Here is a 23972-nt window from a genome sequence, read left to right as displayed (position 1 = left end):
GCTGTGCATTCCTGGCCCACGGGCCCCCACCCCTGTGCTCCCACACACCCAGGTCTCCACCATCATCCCAGCCTTGGGGAGCCCTACCTTTTCCAGAACATGCTGGGCTGCTCCACCCCTTGGCCTTTGCACATGATCTTCCCACTCTCCAGATGGCACAGGTTGTCTCCAAGATTTTTTGCAGGACTGTTAGTCATTTATATTTTTTACATTCAAAGTTTTAATCTATCTGAAGTTGATTTGGATCTCTAAGAGGAGTGCAATTTTATTTGATCCCAGATGGATATTCAGTTGTGGTTGGCACCACTTACTTCACAATCTGCCCTTCTCCCACCAAATCAAAATACTACCTTTGGCATATATCTCATTCTCATATATCCTGAAATTTATTTTTGTATTCTCCATTCCTTTCCATTGTCTAGTCCTCTGCCAATGCCATATTGATCTGATTACAGTGACTTTGTAGTATGGTCTTATTTCCAGGAAGGCAAAACCCCCACAGCAGTCTTTCCAGTCTTCCCTGGTAATTCTTGGGCATTTATTCTGCCACATAATCTTTGAGGTCATTTTATCTAGTTTTTAAAAAAATCACCCTGTTGGTAATGAAATTTGAATTACATTAAATTTATATGGAAAAAATGGGAAAATTGACATTTATCTGGTATTAAGTTTCCCATCCAAGAACACGGCATGTCTTGCTCTTTTCTAGATCTTATTTTAAAATCCATCAGAAGATTTAATTCCATCTGTTTCCAAACTTTTACTTCATATGCTTCATTTTCATAAATGATAGACAGTGCCCTTTGGTGATGAAAATCCTGCCAGTTCTTTCTTCAGCTGAAGTGCTGTGCACCTTGTGAACATCAGCATGGATGCCTGCAAAGGAAAGGTCGTGTGGCATCCACCTGAAAAAGGTCCCAGCATCTGCTATCTGGTACCCTCAGGATGGGCCGTCTGCTGTGTCCAAAGTTTATTTCTGTTTTCTTTCTCTCTCTCTCTCTCTCTCCCTCCCTCCCTCCCTCCTTCCTTCCTTCCTTCCTCTCTCTCTCTCTCTCTCTCTCTCCTTCCTTCCTTCCTTCTTGATACAGGGTCTCACTCTCTGTCACCCAGACTGGCATGCAGTGACACGATCACAGCTGATGGCAAGCTTCGATCTTTTGAGCTCAAGTGATCCTCCCGCCTTAGCCTCCCAAGTAGCTGGGACCACAGGTGTGCATCACCATGCCTGGCTAGTTTTTTTTTTTTTTTTTTTTTTTTTTGAGACAGAGTCTGGCTCTGTCGCCCAGGCTGGAGTGCAGTGGCGCAATCTCGGCTCACTGCAAGCTCCGCCTCCTGGGCTCACGCCATTCTCCTGCCTCAGCCTCCCGAGTAGCTGGGACTACAGGCGCCCGCCACCACGCCTGGCTAATTTTTTGTATTTTTAGTAGAGACGGGGTTTCACCATGGTCTCGATCTCCTGACCTCGTGATCCTCCCGCCTCGGCCTCCCAAAGTGCTGGGATTACAAGCGTGAGCCACCGCGCCCGGCCAACCTGGCTAGTTTTTTAAATTTTTATTTGTAGTAGAGACAGGGTCTCCCTGTGTTGCCCAGGCTGGGTATTTCTTAATTTCTTTTTTTCTGTTTTAACAAATAGGGCTCCATGAATGTCTTTGGCCACATCTCTTTCTTGCTCATGTGTGAGGGCTTCTCATATGCCTGGAAGAGGAATGGCTGGGCCGTGTGGTATTCCAATCTTCAGCTTTGCCAGAAACAGCCAAATTACTCCGCAAAATAGTTGGAGCAATTTACATTCCTGGTGATAGGGCAAGGGAATTCTTGTTTCTTTATGTTTTAGCCAGCGGCTGGAATTTTCCCCCGGCTTTTCTTCCTGGCAAACTTTTTTCCATCTTTACTTTGTAGTCAAAAAGTTTTCATTTTGCATTTTAATCTCGTTTTCCTATATAGGATATATATATATATGTGTGTATGTATGTGTGTCTGTGTATATATCTCTATATCTATCTATCTATCATCTATCTATCTATCTATCTATCTATCTATCTATCTATCTATCTATCATCTATCTATGTAATTTCAACAGGAATCAAAGGGTACACCGTGAAAATCTTTCTCCCATCCCTGTCCCCAGCCACCCAAACCCAGGTCCCAAACCCAGGTAGATGTCAACCATTGTTAACAGCTTCTGTTGTTTTCCATCCAGAGAAATTCTGTTAATCTGTAAGCAAATGTATACATTTTCTCTCTTTACTCCAGTTCTTAATCAAGTGGTAACACATCACTGTCATCACTGTACTGCACCTTTATTTTCACACAAATTCTATCTTGGGATTATGCCGTATCAGTATGCAAAGAGCTACTTTTTCCTCTTTCTCATCCTTTCTCTCTCTCTTTTTTTTTTTTGATAGTGGCATAACCTTTCGCCTGTAGACAAACATCTTTTGTTTCCAAACTTTTGCCATAATCTATGAGGCTGTGGTGAATTTCCTTATACATTTTACAGATGTAAAACATATATATTAGATAAAGTCCTACGAGTGGAATTCCCAGCTCAAAGGGTAAAAGTATTTGTAAGTTTGACAGCATCCTGTTGCCCACCCCAACCCGAGAGTACATCAGTGGACACTTGCCCCAGGCTGTCTCCCCCATGCCCTTAGGAACATAATGCATTATCCAGTGTTTTGACATTTGCTAATACCAACAGGTATAAAATGGTATCTCAAAGTGTTTTTATTTTTAAAACAGCCTTATTGTGATATAACTGACATACTATAACGTTCATTTGTTTTAAAGGTACACTTCAATAAGTTTTAGTAAATTTATAGGGTTATAACCATCACCACAATCTAATTTTAGAACACTTCCTTCACCCCAAGTATCTTGACATGGGTTAAACTTGGCAATCGAATTTCTCTGAGTGAGAGTATGTTTTCATTCATTTAAGAGCCATTTCTATTTCCTTTTCATTGAATTTTCTGTTCATATACTTTGCTCATTTTTTTCTATTTTTATTGATTTTTAGGTACTCTTTATATATTATGCTTCCAGGTTAGTGTAAGTGCCTGTCCTCCAAAATTCACCCTGTGGTTCCAATTCTCACAGGCTGGAATTAATAGAACCTGTGGATGGGGCTGCTCCTTTACCACACCGTGAGTTGCCTGCATGCAGTGACCATATTTGATTTTATTCCATGTCTTCCACTGCCTAGCACAGGGCCTGGCCAGCATAGATCACTGCAAGTAAGCCTGGACTCAGCAGCAGTCCATCTATGTTCTTTCTTCCCTCAGCATTCTTCTCATAATTTGTGGAGATTTTTCGATCTGTGTGGTGAGTCATATCTGACTCCTCCACTGGACTGACTGCTCCCTGAGGGAAGGTACCATGGCTGTTTTGTTTGCTGCTGTATATCTGGGGTCCATGACAGTGTGGCCTAGCACATTATTTAAAAGTGCTGATGAGATGAATTTATTAACTAATTAATTACTAAGTGGTTTATAGTACCTGGAAGGGGAAAGATATTGGAAGGTTACAGAGAAGGAAAGCCAAAACCAGCCACAGCACCCGGTATTTCCATGAGGGGCACATCCCTGACCCAAGGGCCTGAAGTGGGTGGGTGGGAACCCCGGTGTTCAAGTCCACAGATGGTAATACTGCAGGACTCTGCCATTACATTGCCATTCAGGAATACAGTCCCAGGGTAGCTCATCTTACAACTTTTCAAGAGAAGCTCGAAGTGACGCTCTTTATGTGAAATCTCTCACTTTGAAATGTTGGTAATGATCAGTCACTGCACAGGCCCCTGAGACTTGGGCTGCCAATTTGCAAAGCCTGGGTTTACAAAACAAACCTCTTTTTAAATGCATGCTCACACATAATTCTGCCAGTAATCCTGGGGGGAGGTGGACAGAGGAAGACCCTGAGGCTCAGAGTAGAAAAATAACTTGCGTACAGCCACCCAGCTGGTAGGGGTATGTGTGTGCGGAGGAGATGGGGGGAGTCCTGACCCCCTGGCCTGAGCTGTCAGACAGCTTCTCTTCCAGGAGGGAATTGGAGCATTTCTGAGAGAAGTGAAGCTAATTCTCAGAGCTCCTGGCCAAGGAGTTTGTCACAAGCCTGCCTGCATGCTTGGCCTGACACCTCTGAGTCCCTTCCACGGCAGAGATGGGCAGGCTGAGCTCCCACCTGGAAGCCCAGTCGGGCTGTGGCCTTCTCTCCACTCTCTATACCTCGCTGTCCGTCCGTGCCCCACGCACAGCAATTAATCATCACCACCTCATGACAACTCTGGTATAATTATCTTGTATTATGAGTGAAGTCTCACCAGCAGGCCAGCCCTCCCTAGAGAGGCCATGGCTCCCTGAGAGCCAGGTGAGAAGTGTTTTCCGCCCCCATGGGCACAGCGGGTGCAGGGATGTGGAGGGGCCTCAGTGGTTCTCTCCCTCCATCCCAGGCCCCTCTGGGATGGGGGCAGGTTGGTGGGGCTGGAGTGGCTGCTGAATGACTTCCAAAGTCATGGGGGAAGGAGGAGTTACCGTAGTGATAAAGACAAATGACAATGATGAAGGCAGGTGGCTGGGCCCATCCAGCCCCCTCTAGTCCTCATTCCCTCATTCCCAGAGTTGCAACTGATGCCAACCAATTGTCAGATATGATTCCGGTGGCTGAGCTGTAGCCACAAGCAAAACAGACCCCCCCCACCCGACCTCCAAGGATTCTGGCATTCTAGAGGGGGGTCAGACAACACGCACACAGGGACGAGACTATTTCAGATTGTGTTAAGCACTATAAAAGAAATGCATAGACAGAGAAGAGCGGGGGACAGGGGAGCAACTTGGCTCTCGGAGAGGGACACTTGAGTGGAGGTGGAATGCATTCGGGGTGGAGGGGACAGTACACTCAAAGGCCCTGGGGTGGGAACACTCCGGAACAAGAAGAGAGTCACTGTGGCTGCAGTGAGGAAGAAGGAAATCAGGTCTGAGAGGTCAGTAAGGGCCACTACATAGGTTCTAAGAGTTTGGCTTTTATTCTAAATTCAGTGGGATGCATTCTCAGAAACGATTTTTTTGCTGCCAACTAAACTGTAGCCTTTGGCAGTTTGCCCCCGTCTATAATTTCCTGCCCATCCATCCATCCATCCATCCATCCCTCCAAACATCCTTTCAAGAAACACTTATGGAGCAACTACTGTGTGTTAGTCTGGCCCTGGGGAACAGCAGTGACAAAGCAAAGCCCCTGCTCCCAGAGAGCCCGCCTTCTGGAGGTAGAGACCCTCACCCCACCTCTTCAGCACGGGCACCGGCTCCGCGGACCCCACCCGAGACCCCGCCGCCGCCAGGTGGCGCTCTGCACCTGCGCTTGCGCAGCGGCCGGGGGTCGCCAGGCTGGGGCTGGGGCTGGGGCTGGGGCGGGGGAGGGGCGGCCTGGGAGTGGGGGCGGGGCCCGCGTCTTAGGTTGTGTGACTTTGGGTTTGACCTGCCTGGAGATGAGCTAATCCCGCCGTATAATAGACTCCGGGGAGATAGGGAAAATGGCTGCGGCGCTATCTGCGTCGCCATGGGGACCATCGCGAGCGCGCGGGCGGGGTGCGAGCCTGGAAAAATACAGCCTTTGTCGGCGGCGCGTGTCACTCACGGCGCGGGGACCTCAGGCTTCGGGCTCGGGCTTCCTTGTCCCAGCTGCAGAGACTCTGGGGCTCGGACGCCCGGGTGTCCCCAAACTCTACGGACGGCTCCTCTTCCTTCCACACTCGCACATTCCGTTTTGGTCAAGAAAGTCTCCCGTGACACAGCACGTTCCACCCCGCCTCTCTGGCGTCTGTCACACCAGCACACACCATTCCCTGTCGCTTCCCCAGCCCGGAGTCCACCCACGCTGGCACACGGACAGGCCCCGACGACTGCCCTTCCTTGCGCCCCTCTCGCAGCTCACCTGGGCACACCTGGGCAGAGATATGGCAGGACACACAGCCTCACTCAGACCCGAGCACATCCCAAAGGCACGCCCGGCGGGAGCGGTGACACTTGCACGCTCATCCCGGTAGGCACAGAAAGCTTGTGTGCCCGAAACACAACGTAGGGTGGTGGGCACTTGCATGCATACAGCACATCCACCCTAGTGGCCTCCGGCGTGCTCCCCTAAACAGCCACCTCCAGGGCAGACACAGTGAGGCACTCGCAGGATGCTCATCCGCTGCATTCGGACACGCAGGCTTGCACTCCCATTCCTCCACCACGTGTCCAGCCACCCTGGGCCGCATGCCTGCCCACAAGCTTAGTGCAGCACCGCCTCCTGTGTGGACCCTCCAACCGCCTCATCGGCCGCCTCCGGGCACTCAGCACAGACGCCTGCCATGCATGTGCATGCATGGGCTCGCACACTTGCACTTTTTTGTGGTGCACTTGTTTGACACACCCGCACACTTGCATCGGCGTTAGCCCATGCACTGGCACACCCACGTGTCCATCCAAACACGCCGGGCACACCGGGGCGCACGCTCAGTGGCCCCGGCAGGCAGGCGGGTGGTACGGGCACGGGGAGCCCACGTGCCCCCAGCGGACGGCTATCTGCCTGCCCATCAGCGCGCGGATCTGCGGTGGTAAATGATGCATTCGATGGCGGGAGCATTTGTTGTGCGCTCTCTGAAAGGGCTCCGATAATCTGGAAGGCAGAGATAAGGAACACCATTTATTCCGCGGCACTTTGGAAACAATTCCCAGCCCTGTACAACCCCATTCTCGGGCAGCCTCCGGGAGCCGGGCAGATAACGATTGGCTATTCATTATCTTCGCCGGGAACAAAGATTAGCCGGCCGAGATGAAAAATTACCCCGGACAGCGGCGCAGCCCCGCGCGGAGCCCCCTGCCCGCCACCACCGCCCGCGCCTTGGTGTCCCGCCCTGCCCGCGGCCCACAGCTCATGCCCAGCCCATCCTCGCCCTGCGCCCAGCCTCCCGCGCTTGCTTCGAGCTTGGTGGCTAAGCCCTGTCGGCCTTTCCATCTCAGTCTGTCCATCCCATCCTGCCCATCTTTCCTTTGTGTCCCCACTCTTCTCTCTGGGGCCCTTCTCACCCGTCCCTCTTCTCTCATTGGCTCTTTGAGCCTCTCTGGGGTTCTCTTCCCATCTCTGTATTTTTGTCTTATCTCTCTTTCCTCTTATCTCTCTCATGTCTCTGTCCATGTCTCTCTGGTTATCACCTTCTTTGCTTTTATTCCCATCTTTCTGACCCTTTCTGCCACTTTTTAGTTGTTTATTTCTGTCTCCAGGTGTCCCCAAGCCCCAGACCTGTCCCCACCAGTGCCTCTTCCTCATTGTTTTTTTAAAATCTGTCCTTGGGCCTCCCATCTCTTTCCCCATTCCTTGTCTCTCTGGATCTTTCTGTCACTGAATCTCCATTTCTCTTCATCCACCCCACCCTGAGGGCCCCACATCTCCAGGCCTCATACCTCCTGCCCTTTCAAGGCTGTGAACCTGGCCACAGACCAGAGACTGGAAGGCTCCAGCCAGCTCTGGCCTGGCCAGCCCAGCCCCGCCCAGTAGGCAGGAGGCAGGTGGGGTGGGGAGGTGTAAGGCCTGGAACCCCCTTTCCAAGGAAACAAGACAGAAGTAGAAAAGGCCCCGTAGGCACCCAGGCCCTGCTCCTGTGCTTCAGACAAGCTCGCCCATGCCCCTCCCCACTGAGGCCTGGGGCCTTGGGATCGGGTGGTCCCAATAAGGACACCTCATTAGAGCAGTTATTCAGCATGGCGCTGGCGACAGCAGATAAGCCTTATCAGCTCATCTCCCCTCCCACAGACAGACAGAAAGTGCCCGAGCAAATGGTACCCTGGAGCTCCACTGGCGGCCTGCCCTGCTGGTTAAGGAAGGTCTGGATGGTGTGTGATCCTGCAGGATGCACACCCCACGTGTCACCCAGGACACACTTTTCCACAGTCCACAGAACAGGGCAGTGCTGGCCACAGAAACATGCATTTCAAAGATGTAGTCATATACACAGTTGCCCACAACCCAGATACACAGACACAAATACCCACTGCAACACACATCAATTCATACATGGAGCTGTACGTAGACGTGCAGACACACTCGGATACATCTCCTCCTCCCCACCATCAGTTCAAAGATACAATGATATACACTGATACCTATGCTGTTAAAAACAGATGGACACGCACACAGCCAAATGCATGTTCAAATACACAAACACAAACACATGCCCCAACAGCCATCAATTAATAAAGAGAATTATACATGGATATCCAGACACATGCAACACACCACACACACACACCTACACATACACCAGTTCAAGGACACATGCAGATACCCAGGTACAAACTATTAAAGACACACACAGGCCAGGCGCAGTGGCTCACGCCTATAATCCCAGGACTTTGGGAGGCCAAGGTGGGAGGATTGCTTTAGTCCAGGAGTTTGGGACCAGTCTGGGCAACATAGTGAGACAGCGTTTCTACAAAAATAAAAATAAAAATAATTAGCCAGGCATGGTGGCACATGCCTGTGGTCCCAGATACTCAGGAGGCTGAGGTGCGAGGATGGCTTGAGCCTGGGAGGCTGAGGCTGCAGTGAGTGGTGATTGAACCGCTGCACTTGTCTGGGTAACAGATCAAGACCCTGTCTCAAGAAACAAAACAAAACAACAACAACAACGACAAAAATACACACAGTAACACATGCCTAGATACATGCACATACACACAAACACACACTCCAAAACACACCAATTCATAGACATGCCACACACTGCTACAGCACACGGGCAAACACTTGGAAATCACCACTCCTCATTACATGAGTCTCTGACATGATGACCCCACAGACACAGAGCCAAAGGGACACACAACCATTTCCACAGACACACTCTCTTGTGCCAACTTCCAGGGTCATGCTCTGAAATAGCCACACTGTGACCTACTGCCCAATACACAAACTCTCAGGAACCCACAAGAAGAAATGGACATACTCATACACCTAGTTTTGCAGGCACTCCTGTGTGCTCATAAGTGCACACAGACACACCTGGGCACACAGGACATAGACTCTGAGCCACATGCATAGAACACACACACAATGTAATAGTCACCACCAGATTTGGAGAAAGACCTATGGACAGCAGGGGTCACAAAGACCAGGGGACAGAAACACTCCTCTGGGGCACACCTGGGGACAGGAGCACAGATTTCCCAGTCCTTCCAAGCCCAAGCACTTTCCCTCTGGGCCCAAGGTCCCCAGGCCACTTTCACTCTCCCTGATCTGCTGGAATGGGAATCAGGGGTGGGGTTGGAGGGACACTGACTGGCTGAATCCCTTAAGAATTTGGCAGCACAAGGACTGGACTCTCTTTGCCCACAAACCCAGGGGCCTTCTAGGGATGAGGACTCCCACACTCACTTTCTCCCCTCCTCCTGCCCCCCACTTCTGTGAACAAGCCCTCTGCACACTTCCTTGCTTCCCCCATTGTGACAGTCTGCCCCAAGGAGATGGGCCAGGGGTACACCAGAGAGTGGACTTCTAAAGTGCTCAGGGGTCCCCCAGAGTTAGGAACTGGAGTGGGGGTGGGACAGGAAGAGGGGCTGCGCCTGCACTTAGCTAAACCAGCCTGGCAGTGAGGGCGTCCTGAGTGTGAGCCCGAGTGCCGAGTTGCATCTGATTGTGTGGCCATGTGTGTTGGTGTGACCCAGGCCGTCTGTCTGAGGATGTCCTCGCGGCCACAGCTGCGTGCACATGTGCAGGGATGTGTGCGTGTCCGTGTAAGTACTCCTGGAAGTGGGTTGAAGGCAGAGGAGCGGGCGTCTGTGTGCGGGCGTCTGTGTACCATTATCAGTGAGTGCGTGTGCCCAGAGCTCCTGAGGGTCCCCGGGGAAAGTCTCAGTAAAGACGTGTCCCAAGCTTTCTGAGGGAGCATCCCTGAGGTCAGGGGCGCGCGTGTGCGCTCCAGAGAGGGCGGGAGCGGCCTGGAGTGTGGATGCGCAGGGTGTGCGCGCCCTGAGTGCCTAGCGGCCCTTGGCCGGCCAGGCGGCTGGACCTGGTAGGCCGAGTGCAGAGCCCCGGGCATCCTCCTGCCCCCTGCGGCGCTCCCGCCCCCGTCGCCACCCCCTGCCCCCCCGCAAAGTGATGTCGAAATAAAAAGCCGCGTTGCGGCCGGTGGGGGAGAGGCATCGTGAGCGCGAGGAAGGTAGCGAGGCCAGCGCCGCCCCGGGACTCGCTGCTCAAGTCTGTCTATTGCCTGCCGCCACCTCCATCCTAGCAGGGCCCCGTCGCCCACCAGGCGGACAAAAGCGGTCCGCTGAACACCATGCGGCCGCTCGGCGTGCCGCCCAGGCTCTGCTGGTGAGCGCCGCCACCCCGCGCCCAGGTCCCGCGAGCCCGCCTGCCGCGCACCTCGCCAGCTCTGCTCCAGGCCCCGTCCGCCCGGGGGCGCCGCCCACCGCGCCTCGCTCGGTGAGTTCCTTCCACTTCCACCCTCCCGGGCCGGGCCCTTCCCGCCCCCGGCCCGGCCCGCCCCGCCTGGCACCCGAATCGCTTGGTCCGTTTGCCCTGTGGCCCCTACCTTTGGGGCTCGCCTTGGCCCTGCCAGAGACCGGAAACCCTGGTTACAGGGACTTCAACCAGAGGGAGTATTTTGTTACCTGGGCACAGCAGGCCCGCCTCGGGCCTCCTGTCTTCCCATTTCTCTGAGCCACAGGCCACGAGACCCCGGCATTCCCAGAGCCTCGTAAAGCACCCCCGCCTCCCGGCCCCCGAACTGGGGCCTTTGTCTCGGCCGCCCCCAACCCCCAGGCCGCCGCGGCGGATGCGTCCGAGCCGGGCCGCAGAGCGGCGGCTGCACCTGCCGGCTGGTCCCGTGCGCTGGCTTTTCGCGGCTTAACCCAGCTCGCTCCTGCTTGCGCCCCCGCGCGCTGCGCCCCGCAGCCCTTTATCCTGTGTGACTGGGGTGCGTGTGGGGGAGAGCGCCGGGTCTGGAAGTCTCCCCCCGCCCCAAGCTGGAGTCGGAATCCGTTTAGTGGGATTTCAATAAGAATGGGGCCGCCGCGGGCTTGAAGATCTGCCGCCGGTAGGCGTAGACGGCGTTCTGGATCTGTCTGAAAACGGGGCATTTAAAATTATTCGGTGGCGGCCAGGCTTGAACTCTGGGTTGCTCCAACCACGAGGGGAAAGGCTCCGCGTTCAGGGACCCCGTGTGTGGCGGCCGCTCCTTTACCGGAAAACAAGGAAGGAAATTCGTTGTTTTGGAAAAAGCCTCCTCTCCCGAGGTCGGGAACATCTGGTGGTGAGCTCCAGGTCTACGCAGGCACCCCGTGCTAGGATTCGTTTATGAGCAGGCAGGATTCGAGAACCAGGTAGGGCCCGTGCGGCAGCCGAGGCGTCTGGAGAGCGTTTGCCAGCCGGGTTAACAAATTGCAGACAAATTGTGTCTAACGAAACCAGTTGTCAGGCCGCCGGCCCCGGCCGCTCCGAGTAAACCGTGGCTGTTCGTGGAGGAGGGAGAAGCACCGCCCGATTGTCTCCGGGTCTCAGCAGGGTCCCGTGGGGAGCCTGCCAGGCTTGAAGGTAGATGTCAGAAGCAATATAGAATCTCGGAGGCGCCTGGGTCCAGGGTGCCGAGACACCTAGGACGTGGGGGCCACAGACTCTACGATTCCCAAAGACACAGAACAGGAATGAGGTGGGAGAGCCTGCACTGATGCCGAGGGAGGGAGCCTTCTGCTTTAGGGGGCTGGAATTGAACCTCAAAGAGCAGGAGGAGCCGTTATAGCAGTAGTCCCCCCCTTGGAAACCCCCCCTGGAGGGATGGCTGCTGGCCTGAGATCTAATGCCTCGGCTTTAAGAGAACTTCTGAACCCATCTGCTAAGGCACCCCACTTCCTCCCCGTACCCCTCAAGGTTTATTGCCAATGTGGGGCGGGGAGGCCTCTGGGTTGCGAATTAAATTTCTCTGTGGAAGGTAGTCCCTTAGCAAATGGGTTTCCTTGACACCCCACCCCCAGCCCCACACCGCGGGCCAATTAGCTGCCCATAAGGAAAAGGCGAGAAGAATTAGGTTACAAAGGGAGGGCAAACTTATGGTCCCAAAGGGGCCGCCTCGGTTGAGCTAAGTTTAAACAAAGGGCTCAAGAGGGGAGGGCTGGACGGCCGGGGAGACCTGGGCAGCTCTGTGTCCCACCTGGGACCAGCGGCTTAGCAGAGGCCTGAGAAGCACTCTAGAACCGGGCACCAGATCTGCTACCTCCCCAGCTCCCAGGCAGAAGCACCCAGGTCAAACGGTGGCGATCGCCGCTGTGAGTTCTCGGGCCACTTGAAAAGGGTCCTTGAAAATTTTGTTTCCTGACTGACCTCCAGTCCTCAGAGAAATCTTGTTCCCAAGTAAGGAAAGTGACAGCTTCTTAATGTGACCAAAGGCAGCGCCAAGCATTTCCAACTATGCTCCCGAACGAACAGAATACTGAAAAAGGGAACGTGTCCCTCTAAAGGTGTTTTGGAGACCCCAAAGTTCCAGCCCATAAATTGGAGTATATCTGTTCTCACCAGGCCTGGAACAGCGCCTCAAGACCCCAGCCGATTCTGGGGGCTGCGCTGACCCTCCCCGGGAGTTTGGGGCCCGAGGTGGGAGGACCATGTCTTCGGCCTAGCGGGGAGGGGCCCGGTTGGTGTCCCTCGGTCTGCCTGGCTCACACAGACATTGTCCAGCGCGGGTCCCCCTTTATTGGCCAGCTGGGCGCCCTGCTACCTGGAGCCGCATTTCTCTCTCCCAGGCGGGTTCATTTCCGCCAGAGAATGCAGCAGTCCCGCATCCTACGCAGGACCTGCAACCGAGGTGGAGGCTTCGGTCAAGCCGGCCCCTGCCTGCGTTGTCGAGGAAGGCAACCCCAAGGCCTGAAAGGACCTGGCAGAACTCCTCTTTCCTTTTTTTCCTCTACACCGGATTGCGGGCAAGGAGGCTGGTTCGGGTCTCCCGAGGCTCCTGCTCAAGCACTCCTTAAGCGTCCTGCTAAGCCCCTCTGTGCGGCGATTTTCTGAGCTGCCGAGCGGGGTAATTAAATCCCCTCCCTCGCTCCGCTCTGCGCCAGGCAGGCGGCAGCGCAGGGCTGACTTTTGGGCAGGGGACTCAGCCAGGCTGGCCACCTCCACTACCGCAGTGGCCGGGACCCTGCCGCGGAGGGGTTAGACGCCGAGCTCGCTGCGCTGAAACTGGGAATACACACAGAACGGGGAGGGGGGTGGTCATTTTTACCGCGCCGGCGGGAGAAAAAGGCGAATTACCTGCTTTCCCGAGGGCCGCGCGTAGCCACTTCCCTGAGAGCCGCGGCACCGATCGCGGCCGGGCGGGAAGCTTCCGCTCGGTCCTGGCGTTCACAGCCCAGCGGCCAGCTGCTGGTCTGCCTCCCGCGCTGAGTCCCAGGGTTCGCGCTCAAGCGGGGCAGCTTTGCCGGACACGGGGGATTATTCCTGGGGACGCGGTGCCTTTCAGAGGGTCTTGCTAGTCTCCAGAGACGCCAAATAGGCTCGAGCTCCGCGGCGATCTCATTTTACGAGTTGATGAAGAATCGTAAGCTAAAGGATGGGAAAAATTGAGAGACAGACGGACGGAGAGACAGTGGGCCCCGGCGGGACCGCACGCGTTGAGGGGAGCGCGAACCAGGAGGCACGGAGACTGCTCACCTGCCCGGCCTGGCCGCGGAGGCCCGGCGCCGAAGGCCTCGCGCTCGGCCTCCCGCCCCCTGCGCGCCTTCCCGGGCTGGCGCCGGCCTCCGCTCCCGCAGAGTGGAGTTCCGAGCAGACCCGGCTCCGCGCGCTCCAGCGTGGAGGGGAGCGGGAGGCTCAGCAGGCGGCTCGGACAGGCGGGTCCCCCAAGGGCACGAGACGCGCTGGTTCCCAGCCCAGTGGAGCTCTGCGCCCCCCAGCCCCGCGCTTTACCTGCGCTGAAGCCTCGGACAGACAAACGGACGCCAGACGCCTAGGCAGGAGGAGGCCTCAGCCTGAGCCCGCGCCCCCTTGGCGCTGCCCTGAGCTGGCCTGGGAGGGGGTGACGGGGGCGCGCCCGCGGAGCTGGGCCCAGCCGGGCGCCCCCGGAGCCGAGGGGACCGAGGGCTTTCCTCCCTCCTCGGATTATTAAAAAGTTCATTTCCTGGCGAATCGGGTGACGTCAGGGGCTCGGCGTCGTGGTGGCGGGGCCGCCTGGCCGGAGAAGCCGCCTCCAGTTACCCAATTACCGACTGTCAATCCCGCCGCCCCTCCCCCACTCCCCCGGGGTGGCCGGGACCCCAGCACTCCTCCTGCCCCCGACCCACCTGGGGGCCCTCTGGACATCTACCCCGGGAGCCTCGGGCCCAACAGGGAAGAGGCTGGAGGACGCTGTTGAGTCCCCCCAGTACTCGGCACCTGTCTAGGTCCCCCAAAATGCCTTTGTCCTGGACCTGCCTCCTCGGCCCGGGGCTCCATTCGAGCCTCCGTCTCCCCAGTCTGTACAATGGGAGGGAGGAAGACTTGTGCGCCCGGCCCACTCGACCCATAGAGCCGATCTCCGGGCTAGAAGTGAGTGGGGAGAAGTTCCAGGTGACTTAGAAGACGGAGACCTCAGACCACCGCCTCCCCCTCACCAGAGGCCACCTCGGGGACACCCCCGGAGGAAAAAAATGCCACCTCTTGCCCGGGGGCGTCTCCCTCCAGCTGGCGCCGGCGCCAGTCCGGGTCTCCACGGCCTCGCCCCAGGCAATTGGGCCCGTTGGCCTGCGAAGGCCACGCCCGGGGAGGGGATGCCCCCTCCCCCTTTCTGGAGCCACCGGCCCGGCCACCTCCACTGGGTCAAGCACAGCCCTGAGCGGCCGCGTGTCCGAGGCCCAGGTGCCCTCTAGAGCCCTGTAGTTCCTGCCCCTCTCTGCCCCTCTCAGCTCCTGCTGTTCCGCCGCTGTCCTCCGAGCCCTCCCAACCCCCAGTCCACCCAGACAGCGCCCGAGCTAGGGGAGGGAACGGTCTGGGTAGGTAACTGCGCTCGGACTGACCACGTTCAGCGGTGAAGGAGCGTGGCGGGGTTAGGGTCTCGGGGAGAGGCCATCCAGAGGGTGCGCGGCCCGGGCTCCTGGGGAGGGGGCAGTTGGTGGTTAGTTACTGTTAGGGAGGCCTAGAGCGTCGAGGGATCCCGGAGTGTTCGCAACAGGGGCTGCAGGGGTCGGGCCTTGGGGTGAGGGTCCTTTAGTGGTGGGGCGCGTTGGTAGCAGGGGCTGCCAGGAGCGCGTAGAGAGTGGGCCAGCCGGCTGGGGGGGGCCGGCCCGCGGGTCAGTCCCGGAGTCCAGCGGTTCGGGAATTGCGGACGCAGCCAATGGGAGGCGGAGGCTGGGAGGCGCGCGGCGCTGATTGGCTGGCGTGGGCTTCTTAGGCGTGCGCGGCCCCCGCTTCATGTCTGTGCAGGAGTCGGCAGCTGGCGCCAGGGCGGCCGGAGGATGCCGAGGGGCCGGAGCCGGGCGGGCCCGAGGCCGAGGCGCACGTTTCCCCCCGCTCCTACCCTGTAAGCCCCACCAGCCTCCGGACGTGCTGTCCCTGGGCCCGTCGCCCCCGGGGCTCCCGCCGGAGCTCCTTCACTCTCAGAGGCTGAGTCCTTCCCCTCCCCACGGCTGCGTGTGTAAGTTTGGGGTTTGAGAGCCGGCTGGGGGCCTGGGGCGCTCCTAGCTTTGAGGGGACTCTGGGGTGACTTAGGGCAGGGGGCAGGCTGCGGGCGACTGCTTTGGTGTGCCTTGTTGAGAGGTCCTGATTGTGCCTCTTAGGAATGCGCTCAGGGGGCTGCGTGTGCATGTTTTGGGGGTTGAGATCAGTATGTGTATCTGGCGCCAAGTGTGGGTGTGTGCGTGTCGCTGGGATCAAGTGCCACACTGGGTGCCCGGGCGCCTGTCTCCAACTTTTGAGTCTGTGTTCATGTGTTTCTACCGGGCGGGGGGGCTCAGTGTGAGTGTCCGACTGAAGTGCTGCTCTGTGCGTTTGTTGGGGTCACTGGTGTCGGGACCCGTAACCGGGTGTGACTCCATGTGCACGGGTGTGTGATTCTGGAACCGCGGGTCACCACGTGAGTGTGCGTGGCTGAACCTCCTCCCCCGCCTTCCTTTCGTTTTGAGCCTTGGGCTTTCCTCCCATCCGGGACTGGTGCTCTTTCTCGCCGGATCTGGGCTGGGGCTCCGTGGCGCGCGGGACACCTCGTGGTGGGACTTTGGGGGGTGTCAGGCGCTGGCGGCACGCCTCACGCCCCCTTCCTCGCGCAGGGCCGTTGCCGCCTCCACCCAGACCCTGAGCCGCCGCCGCCGGGCATGGAGGTGGCGCCCGAGCAGCCGCGCTGGATGGCGCACCCGGCCGTGCTGAATGCGCAGCACCCCGACTCGCACCACCCGGGCCTGGCGCACAACTACATGGAACCCGCGCAGCTACTGCCTCCAGACGAGGTGGACGTCTTCTTCAATCACCTCGACTCGCAGGGCAACCCCTACTACGCCAACCCCGCTCACGCGCGGGCGCGCGTCTCCTACAGCCCCGCGCACGGTGAGCACTGGGCCCGTGGTGATGAGAACCCAGGCGCCGCGCGCCAGGCGAGGGAGGGGAGGAGGGCCCGTCTGCTTGCTTCCCGGATGTAGGATCCGCAGGAATCGAGCTGCTGAAATATCGGGGCGGGAGAGGTGGGGGCAGCGGCCGATTGGGGAGGGTCTGGGACCCACAGGGTTTCTGCCCACTTCCAACTGGCCCGTTGGAAGTGGGGTCTGTCCCTGTAGGGTCTGTCCGGTGGGGTTCCTTCTATGCCACTTGTCCTTCAGCTTGGACTGACATTCCTGATTATTACCGGTGGGGTATTATGTTTCTGGTTTTCTTTGGGGAGGGGATGACTGCTGGTTCTGGGAGCCGTGATCTCATGTCTGTCAGGGGCGTCCCTAGCTGTGCCTACCCTGATCCTTCTGCCCACCCTGACCCTCTCTCTCTCTGCCAGCAGCCCGCCTGACTGGAGGCCAGATGTGCCGCCCACACTTGTTGCACAGCCCGGGTTTGCCCTGGCTGGACGGGGGCAAAGCAGCCCTCTCTGCCGCTGCGGCCCACCACCACAATCCCTGGACCGTGAGCCCCTTCTCCAAGACGCCACTGCACCCCTCAGCTGCTGGAGGCCCTGGAGGCCCACTCTCTGTGTACCCAGGGGCTGGGGGTGGGAGCGGGGGAGGCAGCGGGAGTTCAGTGGCCTCCCTCACCCCCACAGCAGCTCACTCTGGCTCCCACCTTTTCGGCTTCCCACCTACGCCACCCAAAGAAGTGTCTCCTGACCCTAGCACCACGGGGGCTGCTTCTCCAGCCTCATCTTCCGCGGGGGGTAGTGCAGCCCGAGGAGAGGACAAGGACGGCGTCAAGTACCAGGTGTCACTGACGGAGAGCATGAAGATGGAAAGTGGCAGTCCCCTGCGCCCAGGCCTAGCCACTATGGGCACCCAGCCTGCTACACACCACCCCATCCCCACCTACCCCTCCTATGTGCCGGCGGCTGCCCACGACTACAGCAGCGGACTCTTCCACCCCGGAGGCTTCCTGGGGGGACCGGCCTCCAGCTTCACCCCTAAGCAGCGCAGCAAGGCACGTTCCTGTTCAGGTAAAGGCAGGTGCTGGGGACTTCGTGGAAGAGGGGAGCATTTGCGTTTTTGTGGTGGGGGGCTGTGACTTGGGAGAGGGGGCAGTGTCAGTTTCCCAGATCTGGGGATGGGTGATGTCTCTCTCTAATAGCCCCCAACAGATGTTTGAGATCCCCGGGTCAGGGAGAGGAGACTCTAAAACTTTTGCCATTTTCTTAAGTGCTTCCGGTGTACCCCAAAAGTTCAGTTCCTTGCTCCAGGGTTGGTCACTGCCTGACCAGAACACAGAACGGTAATTCCCCCTTCCCCTCCTTGAATCTTAAGTGAAAATTCAAGCCACCTCAGGACTTAGCATGTGAAGCGAGGGAAGCGAGTCTGTATGTGCGTGTGTTTGGGAGCGTGTGTGCATGTATGTACATGTGTCTGTGTGCATGTTGTGTGTGCATGTTTCGGGCACTCCGGAGGTTCCAGACCCTTAAGGAATCTGGGTCTCCAACTCAATCAGTCTGATCTTGAGATTTCGATGGCTCCCTGATCTCCTTGGGAGATTTGCCCCAGAGCAAAATTCCCAGGACCTGCTCCTGCTCCCTGCCCTCGCCAGGGCCTTCCGTCTCCCTCCCTGAAGGATGGAGTGAGGGGATGAAGCTGCAGTGCCCCCGCCCCTTTTCCTGCAGCTGGCTGGGGCCAAACTGGGTTTGTCCAAGAATCTGGCCACAGAGCATAAACCCAGAAACTCGTGGCTAGTGTGGAGTTCCTGCTGTCCGTGTCTCTTTCCTGAATCCCTTTAAGCCACAGAGGGGGAAGGTTTTTAAAACAGTTACTCCTAAGTGCAGGAACCACCTTCTCTTGCCAGTCTGTACTGCCCATTTAGTTTAAACTAAATCAAGAACAACTTCCTGGGGAACACGATGCCAGGCAGTGACCCTGCTCAACTTGGTCCCCAGCCCCAGCCCCTGCTGGCCCCAGCAGCCACTGAGTCCCGGCTCAGGGTCCTAGTTCTGCTCAGGTCCGTCAGCTTGCCTTTTCTTGGTCCTTTCTCCTGTTTGTTTTGCATTTTATTTGAATTCCAGATGGTCTTTTAACTGAAAAAAAAAAAAAAAAAATACAAACAAAAAAAAACCAAGGCCACTTATCTAAAAAAGAAAGAGCTTGTTATTTATTTTATTTTAAAGAACAACAACTTCGATCCATTATTTCCAGGACTCAGAAAAATTCTAGAACTTCAGTGGAAGAGGAGAAAAGTTGGGGAGAAAGAGGGAAATGATTCTGGACTTAGAGCAGAAAGATGGGGTGGGGCAGACACAGTTGGGTAGAAACGAGAAGGACAAAAGAGGAGAGGGGAAGAGGCGCGCCAGAGCGGGAAGGAGAGAGCCTCCTGGGCCCAGCCAGGTTGAGCTAGGTGACTCCTGCCACCGCCCTACCCTCGGCAAAGTTTGCAGTAAATACCCTCCTGGTTGCTCCAGAACGCCTGGGGCCCTGAGCCCCTCCTCCCCTCCTCCTTCGTTTCCATCCCTCCTCGTGAGGATTGGAAGCAGGAGATTTGGCCTTAAACGACTCTGGACCTGGGCCCCCTCCCATGTGGGAGACCCTTGGGTCCCTCTTCCTGCCCAGGCTGTTGCAGCCAGGCCCAGGCCAACCGCGTGCCTGAGAGGCACCGGCACTGCTCGGCCGGCCGCTTTCCTGCCCTGGACTCCCTCCCAAGAACTTGCAGGTTAAGCAGGCCCTGTGTCTCTCCCTGTCCCCCTGCAGAAGGCCGGGAGTGTGTCAACTGTGGGGCCACAGCCACCCCTCTCTGGCGGCGGGACGGCACCGGCCACTACCTGTGCAATGCCTGTGGCCTCTACCACAAGATGAATGGGCAGAACCGGCCACTCATCAAGCCCAAGCGAAGACTGGTAGGAGCGGGCACAGGTGGCTGGGAGGGGGCTGCTGGGCAGGAGCTGGCGGTTAATTACGGGGGGTGGGGGAACTCCTTCAAATGCAGACGCTTTGCCGCTTGAAATCCTCTTTTATCATGAAAAGCACTGGGATGTCACTTGGGGTCGTCTCTCTTTCTGGCCAGATTCTTTCGGGCCAGATTTCCTCCTCGGGTATAGGGAGCCCACCGGGCACCCTTGTGCCACCCCACTCTGCTCCGGGATCCCCAAAGTTGAGTGTCCACGGGCCAGACTCCTGTCCTCTGGCCTCTGCTTAGCTCTTTTTTAAAAATAGGGCCATGAAGTACTTTTCCTTGTGGCTCAGCCCTCCCCGACAGCCCCGCTCACAAGCTCCTCGTGCTTATTTAAATAAAACACAAACTCACACCGGCCACTAAAAAAACCTGCCCTTTATTATTTTTCCATGGAGTCACCTATACTGTGTATTTTCATTTGAGTGATTTTAAAAAAAATGCCCTTTCGGATCTCCTGCCGGAGTTTCCTATCCGGACATCTGCAGCCTGAAGATAAGGAAACTTCGTGTATCTGTTTCCGGACTCTGCGAGTTTGTAGAGTCTCCTCAGCTCAGTCCTGCCTCTCGCTGGGCTGTTTTGAAATTTCTAGTACCCTCCACTCTGCAAATAATGCGTAAAATGCTAAGAATAATAAATATATTTTTTCAGGGCGAAGTGATTTATGAGGCTTAAATCGTTCCCTGCTTTGGGGGCCTTTCTTTCCCCTGGAGCGAGGGCGGGGTGAGGCCCGGGTGGGGGTAGAGGTGGAGGACGCGGCGTTGGCCCCTGAGTCAGAATTCCAGCTTCAGGCTGCTTACTCACCCCTCCCTGCCCCTGCGGCTGCAGTCCCTCTGTCCCTTCTGTGACCAGGCTTGGGCCTGGGGCTGTTCCAGGCTCTGCAGGCCTCAGCCTCCAGCCCCCACACTCACCACCTGGCGCACTCCTGCCTGCAGTTTTCTGGGAAGTGTTGGGGGACCCCCTCTGTCACTGTGGGGCTGGCGTTGGTGGAACCGGGAGAGGGGATCTGTTTTCTTGGGTAAAGCCTCCCTCTAGCTTCTCTCTACAGGGACCAGGCGCTCATTTCCAGACCCTACCTCTGCCAGGCATTTCCTGAGGGACTAGGACTCAGAGGGGCTGGGGGGTGGTTAAAGCTCTAAGGGTTGGGGTATGGGGGGCTGGATAGTTGGGGATCAGCACTCAGATCAGCTGGAGAGATAGAAAAGTTCTGTGTCTGCACTGCCCACTATGTTAGCCCCTGGCTACATGTGAATATTTATCACTTGAAATGTGGCTAGTGCAATTGAGGGAACTGGGTTTTTAATTTTGTTAATTTGTAGTTAGATCTTATTTAAATGGCTGCCTGTGGCCAGCTGCTACAGTGTTGGGCGGTGCAGCTCTGCACTCTGTAAACCTGCGCTGGCCTCAGCGACACTGACTCACCCAGGATTATGGATTTTGAGCGGAGTCGTGCTAGAGGAGACACAGAATCGGCCCCAGATCCAGGGGCTCGAGGGGGACCAAGCCGGCTGAGCCTCAGGATGCCTGTGCTACTAGAGAGCCCTTCTCAGGGCCTCAGTTTCCCCATTTATGGAGTTAGAGCGCAGGGTAGTTGGGGGAGGTAGCTAATTCTCCCCTGTAGCTCTTGCAATCCCGTTGATGCTAACATCAGACTTCTGAGAGTTCTTTATTCCAAAGTTCTGTGAGTCTTGACTTATTTCATTCTCAAATTCTAAAATTCCATGGTTCTGAGATGCTTTGATTCCCATGTGAGATTTAGTCCTCCTTGACTGAGTTGGTGGGGACCGGGGGTGGAGCGAGGGTCAGGGAGGGGGGTCGACGTGGGCGTGGGAGCCCAGCCTGCTGATGCTGCCTTGCCCTCCCAGTCGGCCGCCAGAAGAGCCGGCACCTGTTGTGCAAATTGTCAGACGACAACCACCACCTTATGGCGCCGAAACGCCAACGGGGACCCTGTCTGCAACGCCTGTGGCCTCTACTACAAGCTGCACAATGTGAGTGCGCCCCGCCCCAGCCACCCCACCCCTCCCAGGGGACCTCTGCGCTTTGTGCTGCCAGGCAAGAGGCCCCAGCCACAATATCCAGCTTGGCTTGGCTTGGGAAGCCGCTGCCCTGAGTGAGCGCCAGAAGGGCTTCCCGTAAGAGGGGGTGCCTTGCCTCTGCTCAGGAGGTGGAGCTGGCTAGGACAGGGTCTTGGGGGCTAGGGAAGTGGTTTCTCTGCTTAAAAAAGGTCAGGGTGGAGGGGAGGACTTCAGTTGGCTGGGCAGTGCTGGCATGCGGCGGGCAGAGCCAGGGAGGGTGTGGGTCAGCCCCATACGCCAGAACCCGCCCTTCCTGGAATGGTAGCCATCTGGTGATGGGACTATGAAGGTCGGGCACAATTCCTGGCTTCCTGGGACCCTCAGCTTGACCTGCCTCTGGTCCACGGTGTGGCGGGGTGGGAGGAATGTTGCTGGAGGAAGGAATTGGCCCTCTGAAAACTGGTGGTTGCCTCCAGGTTAACAGGCCACTGACCATGAAGAAGGAAGGGATCCAGACTCGGAACCGGAAGATGTCCAACAAGTCCAAGAAGAGCAAGAAAGGGGCAGAGTGCTTCGAGGAGCTGTCGAAGTGCATGCAGGAGAAGTCGTCCCCCTTCAGTGCAGCTGCCCTGGCTGGACACATGGCACCTGTGGGCCACCTCCCGCCCTTCAGCCACTCCGGACACATCCTGCCCACTCCAACGCCCATCCACCCCTCCTCCAGCCTCTCCTTCGGCCACCCCCACCCGTCCAGCATGGTGACCGCCATGGGCTAGGGAACAGATGGACGTCGAGGACCGGGCACTCCCGGGATGGGTGGACCAAACCCTTAGCTGCCCAGCATTTCCCGAAGGCCGACACCACTCCTGCCAGCCCGGCTCGGCCCAGCACCCCCTCTCCTGGAGGGCGCCCAGCAGCCTGCCAGCAGTTACTGTGAATGTTCCCCACCGCTGAGAGGCTGCCTCCGCACCCGGCTGCTGCCCAGGTGGGGTTTCCTGCATGGACAGTTGTTTGTTTGGAGAACAACAAGGACAACTTTATGGAGAGAAAAGGAGGGGACGGGACAGACGAAGGCAACCAATTTTAAAAGGAAAAAGGATTAGGCAAAAATAATTTATTTTGCTCTTGTTTCTAACAAGGACTTGGAGACTTGGTGGTCTGAGCTGTCCCAAGTCCTCCGGTTCTTCCTCGGGATTGGCGGGTCCACTTGCCAGGGCTCTGGGGGCAGATTTGTGGGGACCTCAGCCTGCACCCTCTTCTCCTCTGGCTTCCCTCTCTGAAATAGCCAAACTCCAGGCTGGGCTGAGCCAAAGCCAGAGTGGCCATGGCCCAGGGAGGGTGAGCTGGTGCCTGCTTTGACGGGCCAGGCCCTGGAGGGCAGAGACAATCACGGGCGGTCCTGCACAGATTCCCAGGCCAGGGCTGGGTCACAGGAAGGAAACAACATTTTCTTGAAAGGGGAAACGTCTCCCAGATCGCTCCCTTGGCTTTGAGGCCGAAGCTGCTGTGACTGTGTCCCCTTACTGAGCGCAAGCCACAGCCTGTCTTGTTTGTCAGGTGGACCCTGTAAATACATCCTTTTTCTGCTAACCCTTCAACCCCCTCCCCTCCTACTCTGAGACAAAAGAAAAAATATTAAAAAAAATGCATAAGCTTAACTCGCTGATGAGTTAATTGTTTTATTTTTAAACTCTTTTTGGGTCCAGTTGATTGTACGTAGCCACAGAAGCCCTGCTATAAAAGGAATAAAACCTACACACAAGGTTGGAGCTTTGCAATTCTTTTTGGAAAAGAGCTGGGATCCCACAGCCCTAGTATGAAAGCTGGGGGTGGGGAGGGGCCTTTGCTGCCCTTGGTTTCTGGGGGCTGGTTGGCATTTGCTGGCCTGGCAGGGGGTGAAGGCAGGAGTGGGGGGCAGGTCAGGACCAGGACCCAGGGAGAGGCTGTGTCCCTGCTGGGGTCTCAGGTCCAGCTTTACTGTGGCTGTCTGGATCCTTCCCAAGGTACAGCTGTATATAAACGTGTCCCGAGCTTAGATTCTGTATGCGGTGATGGTGGGGTGTGGTGGCTTGTGAGGGGCCCCTGGCCCAGGAGGAGGATTGTGCTGATGTAGTGACCAAGTGCAATATGGGCGGGCAGTCGCTGCGGGGAGCACCACGGCCAGAAGTAACTTATTTTGTACTAGTGTCCGCATAAGATAAAGAATCGGCAGTATTTTCTGTTTTTATGTTTTATTTGGCTTGTTTTATTTTGGATTAGTGAACTAAGTTATTGTTAATTATGTACAACATTTATATATTGTCTGTAAAAAATGTATGCTATCCTCTTATTCCTTTAAAGTGAGTACTGTTAAGAATAATAAAATACTTTTTGTGAATGCCCCTGGCCTGTCTTGTGGGCTCCCAG

General features: G+C 56.5%; 2 protein-coding genes across 4 annotated transcripts; one reads left to right on the top strand and one right to left on the bottom strand.

The window, feature by feature from the left end:
• Positions 1-2709: 2709 nt before the first annotated feature.
• Positions 2710-11111, bottom strand: LOC129471326 (uncharacterized). The gene is made up of 2 exons (XM_055259787.2): positions 10644-11111; positions 2710-6654 (listed from the first exon to the last, which is right to left on the bottom strand). The coding sequence occupies exons 1-2, from the start codon at positions 11109-11111 to the stop codon at positions 6268-6270; spliced, it is 855 nt and encodes a 284-aa protein (XP_055115762.2). The 3' UTR covers positions 2710-6267.
• On the top strand, positions 9907-23948 carry GATA2 (GATA binding protein 2). 3 transcript variants are annotated; one of them, XM_055259783.2, is made up of 6 exons: positions 9907-10455; positions 16263-16536; positions 16979-17620; positions 19350-19495; positions 21414-21539; positions 22043-23943. In XM_055259783.2, the coding sequence occupies exons 2-6, from the start codon at positions 16308-16310 to the stop codon at positions 22340-22342; spliced, it is 1443 nt and encodes a 480-aa protein (XP_055115758.1). In that variant the 5' UTR covers positions 9907-10455; positions 16263-16307; the 3' UTR covers positions 22343-23943. The 3 variants fall into 3 exon arrangements, with proteins under 3 accessions (XP_055115758.1, XP_055115761.1, XP_055115757.1); XM_055259786.2 differs by lacking the exon at positions 9907-10455 and adding an exon at positions 15396-15631 and having other exon boundaries at positions 21456-21539; positions 22043-23948; XM_055259782.2 differs by lacking the exon at positions 9907-10455 and adding an exon at positions 15396-15631.
• The last annotated feature ends 24 nt before the right edge of the window (positions 23949-23972 follow it).

Source organism: Symphalangus syndactylus, chromosome 21 (assembly GCF_028878055.3).
Source record: "Symphalangus syndactylus isolate Jambi chromosome 21, NHGRI_mSymSyn1-v2.1_pri, whole genome shotgun sequence".
NCBI lineage: Eukaryota > Metazoa > Chordata > Mammalia > Primates > Hylobatidae > Symphalangus > Symphalangus syndactylus.
Note: the sequence above shows the minus strand (reverse complement) of the source record. Positions and strands in the feature narration are given on the sequence as shown.